Genomic DNA, 22,424 nt, shown 5'->3' with positions numbered 1-22,424 from the left:
TATCCTTTCAAGCTTTATTGCTGGTAGCTTGCCTATATTGTAAACGTTCACATTAAGTAGTGAAGAAACCTGTGTGAATAGCATGAGCAAGGTAGGGCCATAGCTGACTTGGTGTAGCTGCAGGTTAGTAGTGTTCAATCTTCCTGCTAACCTCTGTTAAGCACAAAGCTAACCTTCAGGACAGACTCAGACCAAGTTGCAATGCCACTTCTGTACCGCTGTCCCATGGGTGTATTTAGAGGCAGCTGGAAGTTTGGCATCACACAGAAGGACACTGAATGCAGGAGGAAGTGAACTGGTGATACTAGCAACTTTATGTATGTTCCAAGCCTGTCTATGGTGATATATCATAAAGACCAAGCAAATAAAACGCTGCTCTGTGGAAATGGCCCTTTGAGAAAGGTGAATACAGTCATCTTGTACATCTCCTTGGACTTGTTCCCTAGAATGGGGGTTTGCCTAGAATAATTTAGTTGAGCTGTAATTAATGGGGTTGAACAGGAATCCAGACAAGGCATGCCCATGGAGAGCCAATGCTATCTTCTTAATCCTTTTGAATGTAGTTTGACACTGGACAGGCAGGGCTTCCTAAGTGACAACCTATATATTAGCTCTTACATGGGCTGCTGCAGTGCCGTTTGATGCAGAAGCAGCATGTTACTGCATGCACGGGAGGAGCACGAGGTGCACCCAAACCATCTGGGACTTCCCATAGCTGCCCGCACAGACCTGAGGGGGTCACAAGGGCAGGGTCACCAGCACGACGTTCCTATAATTCTTCATTCTCATAAATGTCTTGAGTTTCATCTTAAATATAGTAAGGCTTTCCCACTTGCAGTGATCAGCAGCCTTGTAAGGATGTCTCCAGAGAGCTCTGGGAGTTCAGGTGGAGGCTATTTACCACGGCCCTGCCACTGACCTCCCTGAGGTCATCAAAGTGAACTTCTTGGATGTCAGTCTGTCTGCCCAGCACATTAAGTGAAACGGAGAGCAGTCGACTCTAACATGTGATTTGGCAGCTGGGAGCAGTAATCCCTGAACAAATTGCAGTAGCATAAGTGCTGCACCTTAAGGTATATGCTGGACTCTAAGGTGTACCCCAGATGTATTCTCAGTTCATTTTTTTCTGCTTTTCTCATGCTGATGTCATCACTAAGCTCACCACTGCCATCCCTCTCCCGGCTGGGTTCACAGCGCACAGACTGGGCTGGGAGCTGGGAACTAAGAGATGGGAGCTGGGCAGTACTGGTGGGAAGCTCCATCTGTGATTCATGTGTGATCATTCCCCTGGGAGCTAGGTGTGTGTGATAGTGGGGGAAAGCCAGTGACAGGAAAAGGAAATTGCAGGGTTGCTTGAAACAAGGGCTCTGCTGCATGCAGCTCTGCCCTGTCTCTGGGGGCACAGTGCTGCAGTCCTGGCAGTTTTTCCACAAACCTTGTGATTCTGGCATCTTCGTGAAACCACTGGTGCTGAATGCTTTTGTTTTTCCAGTAGTCCTTTGGATTGCGACATGAGAGAGGTGCAATCTGAACGGAAGGAACAAATCTGAAGGACAAAAAACCACAACCCTGCGTGAGCTGCTACGAAAGCATCAGAGCTTCCAGCAGAGCCTGGTGCACTGCAGGAGGAGGCCTGGTGTTGGGCATCAAGGGTGCCTGGAGCCATGTGAATGACACCAGGGGCTCTGCTCTGTCTAAGGAGAGCAACAGACTGTGCATTCTGAAGTGATTCTTCTCAAGCAAAAAAAATACATGCTTTGCTGCTGGTGTTGCAGGGTGAAAATCAGTAAGCCTGGGTAGGCCAGACTGGTCCCTCCTCGTGAAAACACACTGCAATGGCTTCTGTAAGGGACATTTCCTCATGTCTCTGGGAGGCAGAGCTGGATGGGACAGCCTGGAACAGTGGAATCATGAGAAGTGCAGCCCCTGCAGAGTGAAGGGCGTGAGGGAAGAGGATCAAGGACAGCAGAGCTGCAGACGGAAGGTCTGTAGGAAGAATTAGAAGACAAAAATGTCAGTCTGAGCTAGGATTACAGAAGTGATCTTTGAGGCATGAGGTACGCTGAGGCAGGATTTCTATCAGGCTTTGTGGGGAAGGACACTGGGGGACCTCTGAGGGCACTCACTGCCACAGCTGTCACACAGTGCAGCCCTGTGCAGCTCTGGGCCCCTCCACAGCCTCAGTGCTCTGCACCTGGGGTGCAGAAAACCCCCACTTTTGTCTCAGACCAATACGAGAAATTCTGTTTTTAGTACTGTATCAGGCAAAAGAAGAGACAGCAGAGAGAAGGAGAGAGGCCGGAGGGACTCAACGCACTCTGCTTGCACAGATTTGTTTTGTGCAGTGTTTTCTGTTTTTGATTTAATGGTGAGTTGCTCTTTCCAGCAGCTAGGCAGGGGAGGAGGGACTAGAATATGTTCCCAGCCTTTGGCCAAGAGTTTCCCAGAGTGTCCCAGGCATGACCTCTTCCATGTTTATTTTCCCTTCTCTACAACTGACCCAGATGCCAAGACCTGAGCCTCCAGCCCTGCTGGCATGTTGCACATTTGCCCCTTCTGGTACAGCATGTGACGGTCCCAGGGATCAGGCCGGCTGTAATACCAGGAACTGTTTTTCTTTCCAGCAGGCTGTTCTGTCCACTGGTGTTCCAGGAAGCCCAAATCCAATAGAAAAAGCCTGGTGGAGCACTGCCATCCAGCGGGGACGGAGCGGGGCTGGGGCAGATCAGGACACGCTTATGTGCAGCAGCAGGGAGGAGAGAGCCCGGTGGACACAGCAGTAACCAGCCCAGAATAGAACAGAAGGGAAGCCAGCTTTTGGTCTGCTTTATTAGAAAACAACCACAATGAACGTTCAGTGGAACAAGATTAGAGTTCATTTATTTTTGCAGCCGGTCTCTTCTTTGGGACTGACAGCAAAACTTGCAAACTGAGATGAAATTTTTTCATCACACAGAGCTGAAAATCTAACAAAGTGTCTTCAAGCAAGCAAACAAACAAACCAGTTTTAACTTAAGCTAATGTGCCGATCACTGAGAAAAAGCACAGCTTTGGAGGAAACAACATTATATTTTAGCAAAGTTACAAGCTTTAATTCCAAAAGTATCTTCTCTTTTTCACTAGTAGGTGCTGCAAGTCCAACTGATCACAATAAATAGCTGAACACACTTCAGGAAAGGCTGAGCCACTTCAGGCAGATCGAGCAGGGAGCTGAGTTTCCCACCTACCTACCACATGTCTTTGTCTGACCTGACTACAGTCTTGGCAGGAGAAAACTACAGCCGGTGCCTTTTTTGACTGGAGGGAAGGAATTAAGATAATTTAAGGACGTACTGTACAGAGAAAACACGAGGGCTGAGCATATATACAGATACTCCCCAGGTGACCCTAAGTGGCAGCACTGCCGTCCACGGCTACCTGCACAGCGTCCTGCAGACTGCGCCACCGGGGCACCGAGGTGTTGAGTTTCTGTGCAGTTTCCTGCAGTCAGACAGAAACTGCCCCAGGCACAATCCTGCGGATGTGTGTGTAGGACTTCCTGAGGGTAACGCTCCCATGGTGAGACACTCCCCGCGGCAGGACGCACTCTTCTGTCAGCTTCTGGGTCTCAGGGTCCCAGCACAGCACTGTTGCAATCACTTCGTTCTTCTCATCTCGGCCGCCAGTGATGAACAGCTTGTTGTTGCAAGGAGAGATCCCACAGCTGGCCCTCTCGTGGGTGAACTGAGTCACGAGGCACCACGTATCTTCGTTGGGGGCTGTACGAGTAGAGTGCTTTCATCGCCCCACCTGCAGAGGAAGTGGAGATCAGCCTTCAGCAGTTCCTCGCAAAGCTTCTAACAGAACAACCTGCTTCAGCAGGGCTCCTTAATGACTTTTGTGCAAATGATTTATGACCCAAAGCCAAAAAAAACCAAGGTCACTGGATGCTTTATTGTTCTGAAAGCCAGAGCCACAGAAAGTCACTTACTGTTCACAGGGAATTTAAGGCCAGAACAGACTGCTGTGGTCATGCAGCATAGCACAGTGCACCCAGGGATGGACCTTGCTCATATCTGCTGCTTCAGCAGAAGACACAAGTTTAGGAAAATACAGATTTGTTTAAAAGCTCAGCCCACGAAAGCCGATCTATATGTGGTAAGCTGTCACAAATAGAAATGGGCCCATGAGTTCTGCACTAACTCCTCTAACTTCGGTTCCCACCTTGCCATTAAAGCACCTTCTGCCTGAATGTAGCTGTTTTCAAAAGCCCTATTCTTCTTTAAGAGTTTGCAAGCTGAACTTTTAATCTTCTTATGGGTAAGCTAAGCAGAGTGACCTTCATTTTTTTCACGTTCCCCTAATCTGCAGTCATTCTTGAAACTGCACTTTGTCTAGTTTTGCAAGGTCCTTTTCATTTGAAAAATAGTCAATGCCTCAGTACCCAAGAAAGGCTCTGGAAATATATTTCCTCCTGAGAGTACTAACAGCTAAGTGGTTCTTTACTATGAGGGTGGTGAGGTGCTGGAACAGCTGCCCAGAGAGGCTGTGGACCCATCCCTATAGGTCTCAAGGCCAGGTTGGATGGAGCCTGGGCAGCCTGGTCTAGTATTTGTTAGATATGGAGGTTGGAGGTCCTGCCTGTGGCAGAGGGTTGAAGCTTGATGATCCTTGAGGTCCCTTCCAACCCAAGCCTTCTATGATCTGCAGGGACTGGGTGTGTTTTCTACAGCATCTATATCAATCAAGTAGGGCCAAGGAAATACTGAAACCTTGATCTTCTTGATGAGTCGCTGCATAGCCTGGGATTCTACCTATGGCCAAAGTGAGCACTTATCTATGGTAGTTGTACTAAAAGTTGCTTTTGACAATGCTTGTCCAGTGCTTGAGGGACAGTCAAGCTACTGTAAGGTGGCATAGATAATCACAGCAGCCTAAATCATATATTGTTGGCGACAGTGACTCATTTGGCTGTGGATAACTCATCAGCCCGTGTAATTTCATTTGTTTGGATGCCATAACCAGAGGCTTTTTTTTATCTTTTAAAGCTCAGGTTCAATCCAAATGGAACTACATTTCATTCACTACATTCTCACATAAGAACACAATAGTCTTACTGGTGGATATTCTTGTCTGAAAGACTGCATGACTTTATCAGGAGCATCATGTCAAACTGGATCAAGAGTTGTAACATCTAGCCCCTAAATCAGACAGCACCAGCTGGAGATGTACACAGGCTCCCTGCTCCACAGTTCAGCTCGCCACCACTAAACTCCTGTTCTCTCTTTGCCTTTTGTTCTAGCAGCTGACAGAATCAGCCTCAGGCATGATGTCTTTGGGTAGCTCTGCCATAGAGCCTATTTCCCTGCAGAAATCCTGCATGCAGTGGCTGCATAACGCAGGGGAGCAGAGGAGAATGTGAGGTAGCCCACAAGTTCATGCCCTTGCCACTGTGCACCCACCTTTGGATATCTTTAAGTTCTCCAGCCTTCCAAGATACCTGTTATGGTAACAGGGAGGCTGACTTGGTGACTCATCACCACTCTTGCTGAGTGTATGGATTCCCATCCTCGTAGGCTTAGTGGAAAGAGTTATCTGAGTATTTAATTATATTCCACAGAATCTGTGGTAAAGCTAACAGGCAGAAACAAGCCTGGTGTGTCCAGACAAGAAGGAACATTAATGCTTCACATACCCACAACATAAATGTGATCACGGAAGCTTGCAGCATTGATACATTTGGCTTCGACCGGCATGGGAGCTCTCAGGCTCCACGTGTTGGCTGCAGGGTCGTAGCACTGTGTCTTGTCTGTCGCCAGCTTCCCATTGGGCCCTCCTCCAATCACATAGAGCTTCTTCCTGTAGCTCGCTGCTGCAAAGGAGCTGACATTCACCATCAGGGGAGCGGCCTGTAAAACATCATCAGTAACCATTCTGATTTCAGGCTGTCAGGCTGGTACCTGCAGGGTGGAAGTCTGCTCTGTTTTATGTCAGATATCACTTCTAAGGTGATCAGTGGGGTACAAAGCATGGTACATGCCTAAGGACAAGAGAGAAGTGTTTCTTTTTTTTCTTCAAGACTGTAAACCCCTTAATAAAAAGATGCTGTGTTCAAAAGCTGGAATTAAAATTATATTGTTGGCAATTCAAAAGCTAGGAAATGTCAGACATGGCTCTGATTTCTTTTACATATTTATGTATGTTGAAAAATAAAGCACAGGAAACTTGTTCATAGTAATCCTTCTACTCGTAGCCATGATTGTTAGATTCCTCTGCACTGTTCTGTGTCATCTGAAAACTTTTCTATCTGCCATTGTGGTGCCTAATCTCATTAATTTCATGGATTAATACTGTCTAATACTCTCAGCATTTGAAGCAGTTAGCAGAACTGCTTTTTTCCACCCTGTTTACCTTGAAATCTGCGCTTCTACCCTAACTGTGCAACCCACTGCAAACACAGTGTACATGTTGGTGTACACGTTTTGTTGTACATATCAGAGCAGTGGTTTTCAGCCCATGCTCTGGTTTACATATGCTCTTACTTGGCACTTTATGGACTACTAGCTCCAAAGGCCAACAAAGGAAAGGAAAGCCAGGTGTCAGGTGTCTCGCATAATTTGGCTGACAATCCTATGTCTACTATTTTCTGCAGGACATGCATTTAGAGAGAGAAAATGCCTGGGCTGTTCACAGACCAGAAGTGCTTACTTAAAAAGAACTTTATGAGATCCCGTCTTCTCCATTTTTGTGATTTAATGCCACAATATTTTCTTACTCAAATGTCCCAAGTAAAATGATGCGGGGTCTCACCTCTGACCAGCAGTTATGAAAGGGGTCATATGCCTCCATGCTGTTGATTCTCTGCATGCCATCAAAGCCCCCTATGACGTACACTTTGCCACCCAGCACAGCCATTTTGTGCCTCCATCGCCCGATGTTCAGGTACTCGATTTGTATCCACTTGTTGATGGAGGCATTGTATTTCCAGACATCATGCTGTGTTTCTTTGCCACCTGCAGCGTACATGACACGAGTAAGTATGACACCATAGCTTGTAGGTCTACAAAATTTCCAATATATCTAACTTGTGACCAGGCTTGCTCATAATACAGAAGAAACCACTGGTGCTTATTGTTACCTCCTTCAGTTTACCTGTAACAGTGGCCTGGCCCCCTTAAACAAGAAGAATATTTCAGCATTTAGTTTACTTGCTAGTGAAGGAAACACTGAACAATTTCTACAGCAAATATTCTGTAAATGTAGATCACTATTTCTCACATCAAACCACAGCCTTTTTTTTGCCACTTCAGCACAGTCACTGGGTGAGTGTGCACACAGAGCACAGCAGTACATGGCAGACCTCTGTGCTCTGCAGGCTTTGCAGAATGCTGGCAGCCAACAAACAGACAGACATGCCTTAAGTAAGATGGGAGGGTGAGCAGCCAGTGGGACCAGTGCCTGGAAGGCAGGTCTGCACTGGGATCTGCCACAGCACAGGGCAGATGGAGCCAGCCAGGCTGGTGCTGCGTGAGGTATAAAAAGAGCTGAGCGGGAGTTCCTAGCTGACAGCAGTCCTGATTGGCATGTTGCAAGTGCTGCTATTCGGTCCTGGAGCTGCCTGTCCAAAATCTCATTTTTGTATGTCTCTTTCTGGTTTCTTTCTCTACTGATTTGAGTTTGCTTCACAGTTAAACACTGAAGGTCAGAACTAGTCCCTATAAACTCATTCCAGAGCTGACTTGCAAGAAAATCTTTCCTTGTTGCAAAGCAAAGGGTAATGTTTTAGCCAGTACTTTTGTTTGCATGTCATTCATGGTGGAGATGGAATACGAACGGACATAGCTAAGCCTGAAACCCTCTGCACAGACGGAGTGGCTGACTGCTTGTCATCTGCAACCTGATTAAACATTGGCTTCGCTGGTGGATGTACTGAAAAGGGAATTCATAATTCCATTGAGAAAGTGTCTGCCCTTGTTGGTATTCTGTACCACAGCCAGATCACTGCAAACTGATGGAGCTCATCTCTGGGCCAAATAGCAGATTGAATAGGAGATAATTAGCATGCTAGAAAGAGCTGTTTGTAATGCTTTTGTCTAAGTGCTTTTCATATGTGTGTGTTGAATTTTATTTGCACTGAAATGGCTGAAGTGGCAGAAGGACCTGAACACAGCCTTCAGAGCTAGAGTGGGGCTGAGAGGCCGCAGGTGTTTTCCCCTCGCTCTCCCTTGTAGTCCCCATGCCCAGGCTTTGTGCCTCCCACTGCAGGCTGAGAGCTCAGCTAGGAGTTGGGCCTGCACATCATGGGGTGGGGAGAGAGTTCTGAGAGAACTGGAGGGTTGTTTCATTTCTGTTCTTTCTCTAGACCACAGTTCTTTCTAATTTCAGGAAAAATCAGAAATGCATTAGTAAAAGCAGCAGAATGATGAGCCACAATGGTGGCATTTTTAGTTGCACTTGGAGTTTTTCTATCCATCCAGTCAAAGCAATTCTGCTGTTTGGGGAAATAGTGATCCAGAATCAATGTGGTACAAAGGGCTTTCCTGTTGTTCAGAAGCTAACAGAGCAGAGAAGACTCCAAACTATAGCAAAATTCCGAGAGAAGTTGGCATGTGGCATGGAAGACAAGTCAGGAAAGATGCAGGTCAATGTCGAAAAGAACTAGAAAGTCACAGGAGCTACAAGTAAAAAAATAGAGTTGAAGGGCACACCAGGTGTTTAATAGGGAATGAACCATGAAACATTTGGATTAGCTGGAAGTAAACTACTAATGTCTGTGGACCATTCAGCCCTTTATTTGGGTGGAAAGAGTGAAAAGCAGAGAGAAGAAAGACCAGAGGGAATGGAGGGAGGGAGTCAAAGATGTGAAATGATGCAGGGAAGGAAGAGAGAGGAGCTATGGCAGCAAGAGCAAAGCCAGCTGATACTATCATAGGGATGTATGAGCCTGGCATGGAGGCAGCCTGGATAGATCAGAAAGGAAAGGTGGAGAAGAGGCATCAGAAAACATGACAGGAGTAGGAGAGAGAAATAAAGCTTATGACCTTGCGAAAGAGGAAAGGATAAGAGAATAAAAGCAAATGAAAAGAGACCTGTCCGCTCAAGGGTGTGAAGGTGTGAGAGATGTTGGTTAGTCAGGGTGCTTGACTTGGGTTCTCCTCTGCAGCTGACCTCTAACAGGGGGTCTACTGCCAAGTAAAGAGAAACCTCCTATGGCTGGAAAGAGAAATCTCCCTTATTTCTAACTAAGGATAGAAGAATCTAACTCTTATATCTGGATAAAGATTTAATAAATTTTAAATTGGAATGAAGTCATAAAAATCTGAATTCCCAAAAAGGAAAATACAATAGAAGATATTTGAATGAAGACAAATTATACGTAAGCCAAGCATTTACACCCCCTTCCCTTTTCTCACATCATTTCTACTCTCCTGTTTTCAGTAAGAGTAGAATCTCATGGATGATATTGCAGGAAATTCTTCCTACCCATGGAGGCACTGTTCTGTATCATGGTCATAAGGTGACAGTAATTACTGTCTTATTTTGCTGTCTCTTTTCTTCTGTAAAGTGGAAGGAGGCCATCAGATTTGTTTTGGACAGAACAGCAATGCCAGCTGTTGAACTGTAATACTGGCAAGCTTGAGTTTAAAGCTCCTAATTGTCAAGGTGAAATCTCTGCAGCTCCAAGATTCAGCTCTACATGGAGCTCAATTGCTTTTGTGTGGGCAGGTAAATATACCTCCTGAAGCTCCCAGGAAACCTGCAGATGTTATGTTCAGGACATGTTTGTCCTGATATATGTTGTGTGTCTGGACCATTAGGTTTCCTCTGGCTCTGATAGTTACAGTGCCTTTGGCAGATGGGCACTTGCAGAGTCCTGTCTGATGTGCTGTTGCAGGGCTCCTGAAAGTGCAGATTTCAGGTAGCAGCCAAACAGTGGTAACACTTCCCTGCAGGTTGTTGAATGATTCTTGCTGAATTAGTCAGATTCTGGCAGGTTATTGCTTATGCAGGCAGAGCTGCAAGTAGACAAATTATAAGTCCATATATATGCCCTCGCAGCTCAGAAAGCTAACTGTATCCTGGGCTGCACCAAAAGAAGCATGGCCAGCAGGTCAGAGAGGTGGTCCTGCCCCTCTGCTCTGTGCTGTGAGACCTCATGTGAAGCACTGCGTCCAGATGTGGAGTCCTCAGCACAGGAGAGACATGGAGCTGCTGGAGCACATCCAGAGGATGGCCACAAAAATGATCCCAGGGATGGAACACCTCTCCTACAGGACAGGTTGAGAGCTGGGGCTGTGCAGACGGAGAAGAGAAGGCTGTGTGGAGAGCTGAGGGCAGCCTGTCAGAATCTGAAGGGGAGTGACAGGAAAGAAGGGGACAGACTCTTCAGTGGAGTCTGTGATGATAGAGCAAGGGAAATGGCTTCAAGCTTAAAGAGATTTAGGTTAGATAAAAGGAAGAAGTCTTTTACACTGAGGGTGGTGAGGCACTGGCACATGTTGCCCAGAGATGTGGTGGATGCCCCCTCCATGGAGACTTTCAAGGCCAGGCTGATCAGGCCCTGGGCAACCTGATCCAGCTGTGGTGTCCCTGGGCACTGCAGGGCAGCTGGACTACGTGGCCTTTAAAGGTCCCTTCCAGCTCTAAGGATCCTGTGATTCTATGATTCAATAAAGAAGATGCTGGAGCAAGTATTCTTCATGTTTGCTAAACAGTGCTCAGAGGCCTTTCTGTGATTATGGTGCTGCACATAAGAAGCCATGCATATAGAAGAACGTTGTTTGAAGAGAAACTTGTGCCTAAACTCCTGCCAGGGCCAGGCGGTGTCCTCACGCATCCAGCACTTCTCTGGAGCCCACCAAAGGCCAAAGCGCTGGGAATGCCCGCAGTGCTCAGTTCTTAGGAAGCAGCTATGAGCGCGCTCTCAATAAAAGCTGAAACTAATCATGAGAACCATGTGCCCCTCAGCCACTCCCCATATCTTGTTCCTTACCCGATATGTAGACTTCATTTTTTAGCGTAATGCATGCAAACTCCACCCATTTTTTATTCTCATTTTCCGTCTCCTGCTCTGTGATTGGTAATTTTGCTACTTCCAGGCGGCTTCGCCTCAGCGGATCCAGGCAAGTCACTTCTGCTACAAATTTCTCATCTTTAGTACAGCCCCCTATGATCATAAACACCTCAGACTGGAACTCGTGCATCCTGGGCTTGGTTCTCTCTGTAATAATCTAAATGCAAGCAAGACAGAGTGAGTATGCAGGGCACTTACACCTACAATTACAGAAAGGTCTGGCGACCTATTTTTTGATTACCTATCTTGCAAATCACAGCTGGGTTACGATCAGCTGAAACAATTATCACATGCTCTATAAGTTAAAAGCCTAGAAAGCATCCTGGAAGCATTGCAGTTAGAGGTTGCATGGATCCTTTTGGATCCCAGCCTCCTTAGAGCTCCCAAGCTGGCACCAAGGGCCATCAGAAAGAGGGCACAGTGACGAGGCTGGGTGCGTGTGGGCAGCTGAAGCCAACATGTTTTGTTGGGGCTAGCAGGGTGAGGGCAAGGTGAAAGGGCCACAGGGTTTGTGCCTGTCTTGGGGAGCCTGGAGAGAGCAAGCCTGTAATTAGTGCGAGCAGATATTATTTGTCCTGAAGACATATGTTGAAGTGTCAAAACAATAACAATCCTCTATTGTGTTTTCCTTTTATTTATTTCTTTGTTTGTAGGCTTTAATTGAAAGCCAAAGCTAGAATACTTAAAGCCAGTATGAGACTCTGAAATGTAGTTAGCTCTGATTTACTGCCTGTTGGCTCATTGCATCAACCAAAGACACTTGGATAAAGTCAATTCCTAGGTAGAGGTTCACCAGGAGCAAAGAATGCAGGGGGTGCTTGGAAGTTTCTGCTCTGCTTGAAGGGAATACTTGCAGGCAAGTGCAAATGAGTGCATTACTGTGACCTGAGGCATGCCAGCTCTGTGCTGAAGGACAGAAGGAATAACCTTCTTTATTTTCTTCAATTATTCATCATATAAGAAATGTGGTCTAGATGGTAACAGGAACGCTTGAAGTTGTTCCTCTGCTTCTGCTCTGTCCCGTGACATCTCTCAATCTGTGGACTCTTGAAGTGTGCTGGGAGAGCTCTGCTCCCCCTGCAGTAACCCTACTTGTCCAAAGAAGCAGAATGGCTTCTCTCCAGGTTAAATACTATGGCAGCAGGCAGCCTGCTTACAGTTTTAAACTATTTTTAATATGCTTCTATAAATTGACATAGTTTATTTCTATTTTAAAAGATTGTTTATGCAGATGCTATGTTTTTTATTTTCCCAGTGTTTAACAAATCATTAGGCAAGATTTTTTCATCATCTGTCACAGAACTTGCTGGCTTTCAGACTTCTGTTTTTGTCTGTCACTTCTGGCAGGGCCGCCTCTGACGGCTGCCTTTTGAAGGCGAGTGCAATGAGTGTACAGCCCTGAGCAACACTCCCTTCATATGTCCCGCACCAACAAGGCCAGCCTGCAGACTGTGGGGCAGGCCTTCCTTGTGGAGTTCCACCAGAGCGGCTGCTGCTGCCCCAGGTGGCTGGGACCTGACCCACCCAGCCGCCAGCACAAAGAGCTGATCATCCTCCCCTCCGGTGACTCACATCCACGGTCAGCTATGGATCCTCAGCATGTTCCTGAGGCCTCCCACCTTCCCGTACCTCCCTGACCCTGGGGGCACCTACCTGTCCTCACACACTCCTGTACCTTTGCTCCTCTTAGGAAATCTGACCTCCAGCTGCTCTCCTCTCTCACCCACATGTAGGGCCAGGAGATGTGACTGATAGCTAATTTTCCAGGTGAGGAACTGGAGATCCACCGCAGCCTGACTCAAGCAGGCTGGACAGGCCCTGACCAGGTGCCCAGATGAGCCTTTCTTTTTGGGTACAGAGACCCAGAAGATGAGGAGGATAGGCACATCACTTCCTCTGGGGAGAGGTCATCTTCCCTGGAAGTTCTTTCTGAAAGATATCTCTCCACAGGCTGTGATAGAGTTTAGTGTAGAAATTAGTCTTCCTTGCTTGGGCTTGAAATACTACCTAAGACCATGAGGTGTGGGGAGTAATGCCATTTGCTTTGCCTCTTAACCGGGGAAGTCATCCAAGGTCTTTGTTTAGCTGCTCAGGTCTGTGTATGAGGGTTTGAGCCCACATGTTCATAAACAGGAAGCTGGGAGCTTTGATTTTAAAACACACTACTAAAAGCTTCCGTGCTTTCTAAATCAGCAGGATAACTGGTGAAGCCAACCTTGACTTTTCAGTAGCACTAATTAGTGACACCTCTTTTTCTGCCTCGGAGTAGTGCTCCTTCCCATGGGATTTTTGAGCAGAGGCGTTAAGGAGGAGCAACAAAAGCTTCCATTTTTACTCACCTCATTGCCTGACAGATGGTACATTCTTGCTTCCTGGAGCAAAGGAAAGACATCCGGACACTGTCTAATGAGCTGATCGGCTTCAACAGTCTCTACGAAATACCAAGGGTCCAACAGGGGCAGACGGACATTCTCCAGCACACTTGGCAAGAGAGGAAACCTTTCCGACTCCTTGTAACGGACCCAGTTCATGACGGTTTCGAACACCTGTGCTTCCTCCGTGACGTAGAGATCATCGCTCTTCAGCGTGCTGCAGAGAACATCAGCCGGGAGCTCCAGGAACTCCTCATAGCTCAGGACCTGGGTGAAGTTCTGGATAATGTAGTTCTGCACCTGCTGCTTCAGGCTGTGCAGGGAGTGGGCATCAGCCAGCCTCAGGATGCCAACGCAGTTGTCTGGCTGAAGGGCTTCGGTGAGAAAACTGGCACAAGCATCTACCATGCGCAGGAACTGTGGGCAGAAAAAAATCATACATAGCACAGAGTGATTCCTTCTATGACAAAACACAGAAGAGCTTATAAGCTCGGGGTCGGCCCTAGTGAGCCAGGAGCTGGGAGAGACAAGAAATGAATCACACAAGGACAGGTATCTCCTAGAATGTTGTGATCTGGAAGGTGAGTATTAAAGTGCTGCCCTGCCCTGCATGCACAGGTGTGCCATTCTGTTCTGGAGATGTCGCAGGAAGAGAAGGACCACATGTACATTTTTGAGTTGCTGACAGTGAGGGCTGTCTTTCTACTATGTGCTGTGGAGGAGATCTTTGGAGGTCTTAGTGACCTTTGTTTTCCTTCACAAAACATACATGTGCCTTTTGCACACAATCTTCATCAAAGAATTTCCCATGTTAGTTAGTAGGGCATCACAACTATTGCCATTAATCTCCTTTGCCCAACAGCCCCGTCAATCTCCCTCAACCTGTTCCTGGACCACAGATATCTGCAGAGCCTCTGCAGGAGCTACAATGTGAGCTGGGTTGCTGGTGATTACTCAGAGCAGAAATCATAGAATCACCAACCACTAAGGTTGGAAAAGACCTTCAAGATCATCCAGACCAGCCATCCACCTATCATTAATACTTCCCCACTAAACCATGTCCCATTTCTTGAACACAAATGATAGGTTACAATACTTTGTGCTGGGCTTTTCCTCTCATTTGTGATTTCGGATGTAGTAGGACGTAAGTGCTTTGTATCAGTTGTCACTGAGTGATGCAATACTGACATGAAAGATAGGCCAGAATAGATGCTACACATTTTTGTCTATGCCTTTTGGGTCTTTTTTCCAGCCAATGCAGCAAGCGGATCATTTTAACTTGTTCTACCCAGAGGGGAAAGTTGCATAACAGTAATTTAGGGGTAAAGAGGAAGTGAAACAAATAAAAGACATTTTTTAACACAATAGTATTTAGATTTGTCTCATTAATTACGATAGAATCTTTTAGACATCTTTGTTTTGTGTTGACACTTTTAGAATGTATAGCAGAGCTGGCCGATCGCAGACGCTGGGTTCCTGTTTTACATTTAGATGTGGTCAGGAGTTTAGAGAAACACAACAGCCTGGTGCACCAGGCTACACGTGGCCTCAGGACACACTGCTGCCTGTGACATCAATATGCCAGCAGCACACTGCAGGGCCACGCCACTGCAAGGCTCACACTGTGACCACGCTGCGCATCTCCTGAGGGCCTGAAAGGACTTTGCCAGCACCAGCAGCGCCTGGGGCAGGTTACGTATTAGTCCTATCAAAGTTGGTGGTACGGAAGAGCAAGAAATAGCACAGGTGGGATATGCCATGGTCACACACGAAGCTGTCTGCAGGTCTGGAAGCTGACCCTGGCACAGTGCTCTCCACAGCTCTGCGCAGTGCTCAGAACAAACCCCCCAGCAGCACTGGCGGTGTAACGGCCGTGCAGTGCCGGGCTGCCCCTGTGCAGCCAAATGCGGAACCGCGAGGCGTGGGTGTGAGAAGCAGCACTGCTGAGGCTGAGCCAGAGACCGGCCGGCCGGAGCGCGGCACGCCAGGACTTCCCCGCTCTGCTGCTCCTCACCCCTGCTGCCTGGCTCCCACCGCTGCCTTCAGCTACAGGCAAAACTCCCTCAAACTCCCCAGACCTTGCTGGGCACACCCCTGTCAGCCCCACAGGGGCAGGTGAGACAGGAGGAAGATACTGCAGGTCTCTGGTTCCCCTGCTCCCATTGTCCTTCAGGCAATCTTTCCTTTCTGTGAGGATCCCTCCTCATGCCGCCCTGAGCATTTTGAAAGCCCTGCTCCCTGTGAGCATCCTCGCCGGTAGTTGGGTCCTTCTCATACCCCTTCAAATTAATGTTCCTACTTGCTAGAGGCACCCTGTATGCTTGCTTGGCCCCCACTCGGCCTTCTCTCCGAATATAATAAAGCCTTTTTCCCTTTTTCACTGCGAGTCCTTGTTTGTCCCAGCTTTGACCTAGGCCACGCTCTGCAAATTATTTACTTTCTGGTCCTCAGTCAAATCAGAGAGGTTGGAGAGAGGCGCTGCCAAAAATTGTTGCTGGTTGGATGAAAAAAAAAAAAAGTACTGTTTGGAAATTGTTTTTTTTCACATTGTTAAGTGGAAAGGAAAATAGTGCCCCAAGAAAAATATTACAACAAATTGAAGCATTCATCTTTTTAGCTGTAAATATATTGAAATCAAACATTAGTCTCTTCCAAATGTTTCTTTTTGTTCTTCAGCGTGCATAGCAGAGGCAAACTGGCAGAATGCTCATAGTTACTAAATCTTTTTTACACAAAACATATCTTCAGCCAAAAACCTCACCCGTGTATAATGTGAGGCTTTCAGGCCTTATGAATCTTGAGCGCGTCCATGACAGCTGCAGCTAGGCTTAGGATCACTGCTTCTCATAGAACATTCCTAGTTTTCTAGGTTTTTGCATTTTACTATTCTTGCTCATGGCACCCTCCTGACCCTACCGATACTCTCACAGCATTTGACAGTTTTCCTTAAAGCACCAGCTATGGGAATCAAGTTGAATCTGAATTTTCATGAAAAATAGGGAAAAGAAAGGAAAAAAAATCTAAGTTCATGCTCTTGATAGTTTCAGGAAAAAAAGCCTGAGGAAAAAAGCTTTGGAAGAAAACAAACAAAAAATCTCAGGAACATGACCTGATAAATTAACCCAGAGCAACCTTTGAGTGCTATCTGCTGCAGTACTGCTCTGCTGAAAACATCAGCAAGCTGCACACAGCCCCAGGCACCTTCCCTGAGTAGCCCCATGGTAAGGGGTAACTTCCCTGCTCTCCCCACAGCAAACACCAGCTACCCTCAGCACAAGGCACCAGGCTGCTGTCACAGCAACACATGACGTGTTCGTTAAGATTCAGGAATCTTTAGTGCATCGTGAACTGTGGTGCTTAGGGAGTCAGGTGCTCCTCACCTCCCTGAACGAACAGACCTGGACACACACACACACACACACACACACACACACACACACACACACACACACACACACACACACACACACACACACACACACACCGGCACTTGGCAGGTTATGCTGGTTGCAATTTGTTAGGGATTTGCAGCTCAGTACCAGGACCTGCAATTTGCTAGACCTCACAGGTGATTTAAAGGACACGTGAATACTTGATGGACCAAAGGCTGAGTAACGCTGCTCAGTCTGACTGCCTCAGTCGTGACTAAAACCTTTCCATCAGGACTCCTGCGAAGGCAGGTGCAGGCTGTGCGGTGAGCCTCCATCTCCAGGCCGGGGAGAGGCAGAGATGAAGTTGCTGTCCTGCTGGGCAGGCACTGGTGGGGCAGGGCTGTCACATGTTGCCCAGGGCCTGCAGCCTGGCAGGAGCTCTGGGAGGCAGAGCCTTGCTGTGTGCTTATTGGTACAGCACAGAGTGCAGAAGCATTGCAGCCCGTGGCTGCCATGGCCAATTTTTACTGCAATGTAAATACAAACAAAGCCAAGTGCCCCTGGAACCCATGAAATCAAAGTACCATAACCAGGGTAGAACAGACTCTTGCTGGACCTGTGCATTTGAGCTATCTGTACCTGAAAGAGGCTGGCGGCTTCCAAAACTTTCTGCACATTTTGCTTTGTGATGAGCATCTTGCTGGTGTAAGTGTAGTCCAAAAGTATATTCATGGTTTCTGCGTCAACTCCTTTAAGTATAATCTTCTCTTCATATTTCTCTCTTAGATCGTTGCAGAACATGGCCCTGAAAAGAAAGATGTTTATCTTTTATTGCATCTCAGCCAGGATGAGACATTCTGAAAACATTTGGTTATATAGATTTCAAAACAAAATACTTGGATTGCCTCATATTTTATGCAATTAGCCCTCTAGCAAAGTAATAAGGAGTATGCTTTTGTTGTTTTCATGCCTCTTTACTCAACTGATAAGGAAGATACTTAGAAATGATACCTCAGAGCTGGACTTGCAGCAGACCTGGAACTCTGTAGCAACAAAAGGCAGACCAAAAGTCAGTGCTTCTGTGCTTCAGAGCTGCAGGCTGCTACTTAGACTGAGCCCTGAGGCTCCAAAATGGCTTTTATCCCACTGGTACCAAGGATGAGCCAGGAGAGAATGTATTTTCCTCTGCTAAGCTCTGGTAGGACTATAGAGTTAGTGCCTGTGGGCCAGAGGAGTGTCTGGGTAACGGGGAACTGGAGCTGGTGTTAACATAAACATGCAGTGTTTTCACCCGTACTGGTACGTCTCTCCTTTTGGTGGATGATACCGTATCTGAAAAGCAACAGTCGCGCATAACTTTGGTACTGGTCAAGTTCTTCATGTTGGATATGAAAAATAAATTTCTCTAAGATCTATCTTAATGCTCTTTGCACTGTGGTAGATGCAGGGCAAACACCGTCTGCATTTTCAGACCGTAGTTACAAGTATTTCATACAACGCTTTTGATTTTATGTAGAAGGTTGATCAGTCTGGCCTTGCTTACTGCATTTGAGGTGAGAATTCATGTCACTCAGAGTCTGGCACAACAGAATAGAAGCACGAGTCCACTTGTGCCTGCACTGATGAAAAACGTGCAGCTCTAATGTGTCATTAGCGGTTCTCTGCTGTGTACACCAAGCCCATCTTTATTAGTCACATAAAATGTTGACAGGACATTGCAACCTGGGAAGTGCCTAGGGGTCAAAAGGCTTCTTGGAAAAGACAGCAAGAAAGCTGTCAGATTGATGCAGTTCAGAGAAGTAAAGATGTTCACGGGTTTTCTTGCAAAGCAGTTAGGCAGAGTTGTTAGCAAATGGGTGGAAGGTATCAGCTGCTCCATGCTCTGGTTGCTCCCTGCTCCTTGTCTCAGCAGAGGTTTTATAGCCAGAGAGAGCTTATATTAGCTGCCTCGCGTATATGGCTGCATTTCAGGAAAAAGTCCTAACTTTTAAGCAGGAAAATTGGGCAGAGAAGTCATAGGAAATAGAACTCATCTGAAGTTCTCCTCGTCCTTTCACTCATCTCAGCTCATGAGAGGTTTTTTGAGCACTGCTCTGCTCCAGCTGCTGCTGCCCTAGAAATCAGTGCATTCAAAAGGCATAGAGATGCCTTCTGAATGCTCCTTAATCTCAGTGGGCAAATGGTGGATTGTCCTTCTCTTCTCTCCCTGCTGATGCTGTTGGTTGTGGGTAAGCCAGGGACATGCAGGCAGGTGGCCATTTGAAAAAAGCAGTGCCCACTTCTCCACGGGACTGAGATTTCAATGCGAAGCGAGGTTTGAAAAAAAAACCACTGTTTCAGTTGCATGGAATTGATAGGTCCAAATGCTCCATCTGAGTGAGAAATGGGCTGCTGTAGGGTGCAGGTGTTGTCTGCTCTAGTTCCTTTTCTCTCTTACACTGCTGCCTCCAGTCTTGCAATGAATATTCCCTGTCTGGAGGAGAGGCAAACTTTCATTTCCATCTTGCAGAGTGGGAGCATTCTACAGCACTCAGATAGCCAGCATCCATCAGGAGAGCTGGCTGCTGTGTCCTTCTTGTGATAGCTTTCTCTTGGCCTCTAAGCCCTGCAGATATGCCCACCAATTTTGTTGTCTGTTTCTTTGTTTCCTGTCCCTGTGTAATTCTAAACTAAACCTTTGAACCAACATTTATTTTAATAAATGCACTTCTGAAGTGAGGGACCCAGGGCCAAAATATGGATGCCTAAACATGGGTGAGTTAACAAAAATCAGGGAGAAATCTCAATGAAACAAATGCAGTTTGTGAAGCACTTCTTGAGTGCCCACCCACGCTGGAGTGCTTGTGCTCATGAATATGAACCTGACTTCAAACAACTATGCTGGAGTTTGAGGATGCTCTGGAAAATACTGGTTCACCCCTCTCCCTGTTCTCCCACCACCTCAGGCAATGCAGTGAGGGACTGCTGCTCCACCTTGACCTCTGCTCTTGTACCTTCACATGGGAGGAGGGAGAACATTAATCCTGCTTTGGCCACAGGTATAGGGCATGTCAGAAGCACTGGGCTATCTACTCTCAAGCAGACGCTGCATGGAGCCATAGCTTTGTTCAGCTGTGCCTACAGCAGCTGCCATGAACTGGTTGTGCTTTCAGGAAGGGCCTTGGAGATCCTGCAATCACAGAATCATAGAATGATGGAATGGTTTGTGTTGGAAGGGACCTTTAATATCACACAGTTCCACCCCCCTGCTACAGGCAGGGACACCTCCCAGTAGCCCAGGTTGCTCACATCACATGGCAAGTGCTTACAGGAATGGTGTGGTTGAAAAATTTCTTCCAGCCCCTGTAGCTCCTGGTGAGTGATGGCAAGATGAAATAAGCAGAACTAGTGAAGCTCAGCTCCCTGCAGACTTATGTCTTCCTTTCCTCCCTCGCAGGAACCTCACCTTTGCTCCCCAGACCCTGTGCTCGGTCTCATTGCTCCTCTCACACACTCCCCATCTCTCAGGACACAGCTCCACGTGCCTCCACGTCTGGATGAGTACAGCAGTGCGTGCTTTGGCTCCCTCAGGGCAGCTGAGGCGGTGGGAACCCGCTCCCAGCCCCTCTCCTCCTCCCAGCTGCCCATTTCCTTCAGACTTGTGGGTGCTTCACAGTTTTGAGATTTCTGCCTCTCTGCAAAGCTTGACTGAAACTAACCCAAAATGTTTGGGCATGTCTGCTTGTAACTGTGTATTTTCACATACACTATCTCTGTAGTACACCTGCAGGAGTAATACCCATCTCTGTATATTCAGCATCTCTGCAATAAGACAATAAAACCAGAACTGTGCTTTCAAGCACTGCCAGCAAAGCTTACAAAACCCATTAAAATTAGCTTTCTACTTATGTCACAAGTGGTCACAGGTTCTTTTTTTCTCATGTTTCCTTTGTAGCTATTCAGTCATCTGACCACTTTAGCAGTAAAAAAAGAAAGAAAAAAATCCCAGCCATGCAAATGTGATTGTCTAAACGATAGTGGAAAATCTGTGTTAAAACCAATACCAAGTTCCTCTATGTGTCTAAAATTTGTCCTTGCTGGCCTGTAGTCTCAGATACCTATTGTAGTGCTGAAAGAATGCAAAATTCAAGATGGGAGTGAAATGGTAAGTTGCTTTCAAGTTGGTAATTTCTGTTACAGTTGATTTTCAGTAATACTAGGAAAAATGAAAACTTCCCTCTCTTTCCTCCTCGACGATTTTATGCAATATATATTTTTACCACAGAACAGTAATGAGAACAATGGTCAAATCGTGCAAATCCACTCCTATCCCATTAAAAATATCCTGTGATCCAAATGAATCTTCCTCTTTGCTTGGATCCCAAAGGAATAACACAAGGGGCTATAGCTCTGGATACTTGGTTAAAAATCCACTTCCTGCTTGCTGGCCGCCCATTCTCCTTTTCTCTGCATGTCACCAGCAGGTTTATTGGGTGTTGGTAACAGAACTCTGGCAAATCCACAGCTTTGCACCTGCCTTATTTAAGTCTTTGACTTGAAAAAGAGCTGAAAGTATCAGGAGTCGCAGACTCACCGCAAAGTTGCACAGTTTACCACCCACTTTACTCTCCTTGGAGATCAACGGCTCAAGACTAAGACGCAACTTGAGTTCCTTGGTTTGTTTCTTAGCGTGCCTTACCTGAAATAATTGCTGGCTGCTGCGAGGACCACTCGGTGACAGGAGAATTCCCTGCTATCCACGCACAGGATGACATCCGTAAGGGAATTTTCAAGCCGAAGGTTCTCCAGGCCATTCTGGAGCACCAGAGAGAGTCCCGTATCATCAAACTTGATCTTTTCACCGCTGGAGACCTCCACCAGCTCCCCCATTTTTTTTGTCGAGCACTCATTGTCCAAGGAGAACTCAGCGTCCTCAGAGCTCTTCTCCAGCGTGTCCCCCATGTTCTGGCCAGCACCGTCTCATTCTGTTGGTGCCTCGATCTGAAAGAGAGTTCCTAAGCCTCAGACGAGTCACACTGCAGAAGTTGGGCGGATTTCCTGTCCAGAGCTCCTCTCCGCTTATCTGTAGCTGTCACACACACATAACAGGAAGCCTTGCACTTTCTCATCCTGTTAACACAAACAAAGACTTTTTTTTTTTAACTTTTTTTTTTTTCCTGGTGAATTTCAGGCAGCATCAACGTGTTTAGAAAGGAATTAAGATGCCTCTGTGTGTGAGAAGATTACAAGTGAGAGGAAGGCCTGCTTCCCACCTCTGGCCAGCCCTGCTCTGTTACCCAGACCTGCTGGCCCCAGCGATGGGCACACTGCAGGCTGGCCGGGCTGCAGAGGGGAACAGGCCGTTCTTTTAACATTCTTTTTCCAGGTACATTATTATTAATCACTACGCTGGTACTTTTGGGTATTATTTTTTAATGATAATTTTAGTAACACATATATTCACAAGCTTCCTAGGTAACTTTCTGTCTGTCACGACATGCTAGATGACAAACGTGGAAAAACTCTTCTTTCCATCTCAGGATGTTTTGCAATGCTATGACTTTTACAGAAGGCTGAGTTGGGTCTCCGTGGGCTTTGCCTAGCAGATAATCCGGCCCGTAAGCACGAGCTGACAGCCGATCAGCACGG

The 22,424-nt window shown here is 46.8% G+C and overlaps 1 protein-coding gene across 1 annotated transcript; it reads right to left on the bottom strand.

Moving 5' to 3' along the window:
• Window positions 1-2,811: 2,811 nt before the first annotated feature.
• KLHL6 (kelch like family member 6) lies at window positions 2,812-21,857 on the bottom strand. The gene is given in 8 exon segments (XM_003208937.4): window positions 2,812-3,750; window positions 3,752-3,789; window positions 5,675-5,888; window positions 6,790-6,992; window positions 10,973-11,210; window positions 13,393-13,842; window positions 17,436-17,601; window positions 21,475-21,857. Coding segments are annotated over 8 exon segments (1,836 nt in total). The 5' UTR covers window positions 21,738-21,857; the 3' UTR covers window positions 2,812-3,486.
• Window positions 21,858-22,424: the final 567 nt, after the last annotated feature.

The sequence above is a fragment of the Meleagris gallopavo genome, chromosome 11 (genome assembly GCF_000146605.3).
Source record: "Meleagris gallopavo isolate NT-WF06-2002-E0010 breed Aviagen turkey brand Nicholas breeding stock chromosome 11, Turkey_5.1, whole genome shotgun sequence".
In the NCBI taxonomy this organism is placed as follows: Eukaryota; Metazoa; Chordata; class Aves; order Galliformes; family Phasianidae; genus Meleagris; species Meleagris gallopavo.
The sequence above is the reverse complement of the archived record's forward strand: the minus strand, read 5'-3'. Positions and strand labels throughout refer to the sequence as shown.